This window comes from Macaca thibetana, chromosome 14 (assembly GCF_024542745.1).
Source record: "Macaca thibetana thibetana isolate TM-01 chromosome 14, ASM2454274v1, whole genome shotgun sequence".
Classification (NCBI taxonomy): domain Eukaryota; kingdom Metazoa; phylum Chordata; class Mammalia; order Primates; family Cercopithecidae; genus Macaca; species Macaca thibetana.
This window is the reverse complement of record NC_065591.1, coordinates 61,933,160-61,936,506: the sequence shown is the minus strand read 5'-3', so window position 1 is coordinate 61,936,506 and position 3,347 is coordinate 61,933,160. Positions and strand designations below refer to the sequence as shown.

At 33.3% G+C, this 3,347-nt stretch overlaps 1 protein-coding gene across 1 annotated transcript; it reads left to right on the top strand.

Moving 5' to 3' along the window:
- The first annotated feature begins 1,615 nt into the window (after positions 1–1,615).
- On the top strand, positions 1,616–2,524 carry LOC126935197 (olfactory receptor 52E4-like). The gene has a single exon (XM_050756398.1). The coding sequence runs from the start codon at positions 1,616–1,618 to the stop codon at positions 2,522–2,524; it is 909 nt and encodes a 302-aa protein (XP_050612355.1).
- Positions 2,525–3,347: the final 823 nt, after the last annotated feature.

Below are 3,347 nucleotides of genomic sequence, written 5' to 3'. Positions count from 1 at the left end.
AGTTGAACATATAAAGTGTTTCCATTTCTGCTGTTTCTATACTATTCTATTTATTTTTCCATCATTATGAAAATACCACATAACCTTGATTACTCTAGTTTTTTAATAAGTTTAAAGTCTTTAAATACAAGACCCCCTTTTTGTTTCACTTTTTATGGGGAATTTAGCATATTCCCATAATTGTTTTAGAATTAGCCTAAATTTATTGTTATATATTGAACTTGTTTTAGATTTATTGACCAATTTTTAGAAAATTGACAACATATTTCAGTCTTCCAAACCATGAATATGTAATTTTGGGATCTTTTCAGTTCCTCTGTCCTGTTTTATAATATTAGGGCTTATTGCTAAGTATTTCATGTTTTGATACTGTTGTAAGTGATTTTGTGAAGTTTTAAAAAACTTTAATTCAAAATTATAATTGTTTGCTGATAGTAAATAAAAAGAATTGATTCTTATATTTGCATAATTGATCAGCTAAATGCTTGGTTCTAAATGATTTCATTATTACCTAAAAATTCATGTTAATAATGAATAGCAAAGTTTACCTTCCATTCCAATCTTGATATCTTTTTTTTCTTAACACATTGACCTTGTTAGAATCTCCAGTAAACTATTAAATATAATTGATGCTAGTTGATATTCTTGTCTAATTTCCAATTCTATGAAAAACTTTGTGTTTCACCATTCAGTATTATATCAACTATAGGTTTTTCAGATTATTTTCATCAAATTGAAAAACTTATTTTTTCCTAGTTTATTTAAGGTTTTTTTCCCTCTAAATATCACACATGGATGCTAAATTAAATACTCCTACCTGTGTTAAATACTTCTACCTCTAAACATAAATTAAGTACTTCTACCTGTATTAAAAGGGATCACATATTATTGCATTATTTGTTTATGCATTGATCACGACTTTTCAACTGTAAAAGTAGAAAAATACTGATAATCAAGTCATCAACCAAATCAAAATAATCTCATTAAAAACTATGTATAAACACAGTCTTAGTAAAGAAACTACAGAGAGATGTCATACCGACTGAGCAGAGACTATGAAAGGCGGATGGGCCTTTTGAGTGGATATCTTCTTGACCATTATAATTTCTTCTCATTGCAATCTTTCATTTTTTTTTTTTTAACATTTGGGGAAGTGTTAAATATCTGCTCAACCCAGTACCTAAGGTGATTTAGAGATATCATAAAAGTTCTTGTTACTGTACATGTCTTTGATTGAAACTAATTTAAATAAATAAGCATTTTACAGAAAAATAAGCTACGGATGATCATGAATCACTACATCATATGACCACTAGAAGAAAACTGCTTCTGACTTCCACAAACTCCATGAAATACTAAATGGGATAGTCAGTAATTTCAACATCGCTGATAGTTACATTTCACCCTAATTCCCTTCTATTATGTTTTCAAGAGTTTAATTAGCATGTTGTTATAAACAGTATTATAAATTATAATTTATAGTATATAAATAGTATATAAATAGTATTATAAATTATAATTATAAATAGTCATATTTAACCACTATCTATTCCCTTATGTCTCCCCAGAAATACTGAAGAAGACAGTAAAGTATCTTCTGAGAGTCCTCAGCAGGATGTCCTTTGTGAACGGCACTGCCTCTCATCTCACTGCCTTCCTTCTCCTGGGTGTCCCAGGTCTGGAAGCTTTCCATATTTGGATTGCCTTCCCTTTCTTTGTTGTTTATCTAATCACACTTGTGGGGAATTTCACAATCCTGTGTGTGATCAAGACTGAACAGAGTCTTCATCAATCCATGTTCTACTTTCTTGCTCTTCTCTCTTTTTTTGACCTGGGTCTTTTAACTTCCATCATCCCCAAGATGCTTGCCATCTTCTGGCTCAACCTTAGGGAAATAAGCTTTGAAGGCTGCCTCATCCAAATGTTCTTTATTCACACCCACACTGGTATGGAATCTGGTGTACTCCTGGCCATGGCAATTGACCGCTTTGTTGCCATCTGTTACCCACTGAGATATACCACTATCCTCACCAACAAAGTGGTAGCCATCATGGCCTCTTTTGTAGTGGGAAAGCCAGTGCTTCTTGCTATTCCCTTCTGTCCTTTTCTTGAACGATTGCCCTTTTGTGGACACTACGTTATCCCTCATACGAACTGTGAACATATGGGAATCGCTCGTCCTGCCTGTGCCAGCATAAGGGTCAATATGATCTATGGTTTATTTACCATTGCTACCCTGATCTTTGACTTAATCCTCATTGCCCTCTCATATGTTCAGATCCTAAAAGTTGTTTTCTGCCTTCCTTCCAGGGATGCCAGGCTCACAGCACTTAGCACATGTGGTTCACACGTCTGTGTCATCTTAGCCTTTTATACACCAGCATTTTTCTCCTTTATGATTCGCCGGTTTGGTAGAAATGTTCCTCAGTACATTCACATCCTTGTGGCTAATCTGTATGTGGTAGTTCCTCCTTGTTTAAATCCAGTCATTTATGGAGTTAGGGCAAAACAAATTCGGGACTGAGTTGTGAGAATGTTTGTAAGGAGTGACTGAAATGTATTCTAAAGTTCATAAAGTATTTCAGGCTATCCTTCAGCTTGTATGTCACTCAGGGAATCCAAAATTGACACTGGGTAAAGGGCCACTCGGACCTGACTTCAGCCATGATTAGGGCCTCTGAAACTTATGCTCAGTGGTTCCTTTACCTAATTTCCATATTGACTTTCAATAGTTTTTTTCTTATCGAGAGTAAGACAAGATTGTGGGCCAAAGTAAAATAATGAAATGAGATTCTTGAATTTGTAGGGACAAAGATGTTCTTCATGTCACCAGTGAAATTATGTAGAAATTTGATAAAAAAGGAAAATTTTGGTGGAATACAATTCTTGAATCTTTCACCTATAAATCAACACCTTATAATTCTGTCCTTCAATTACCTATTTTTCTGTCAATATTGATTGATCTAGGTAATACTCCTTAGTTTACTGCAGTGGGTTGTTGCCATCTGCTTGTTATTTATCTTTCAATTCTGTCTCTGAAAGAGTCAGACTCATTCTCTGTTGCCAACTCTACAATGATAACAAAACCAGAGAAGGAAATTATATAAAAATGAAATAAAATATCAAAATTTCTTCATAAACTAAGTTGTAAAAATTATTAACGAAATGTATGCAAATTGATTCAATGACTGCATAACATGATGATGTATCATAACCAGGTAGTGTTTATCTTATAACTACAGAGGCAATTTATGCATTTGAAATCCAGCCAGTGTATGTGAACATATTATCAAGCAAAATAAAAATATATGATCTTCTTAATAAATGCATAAAAAGCATTTGACACA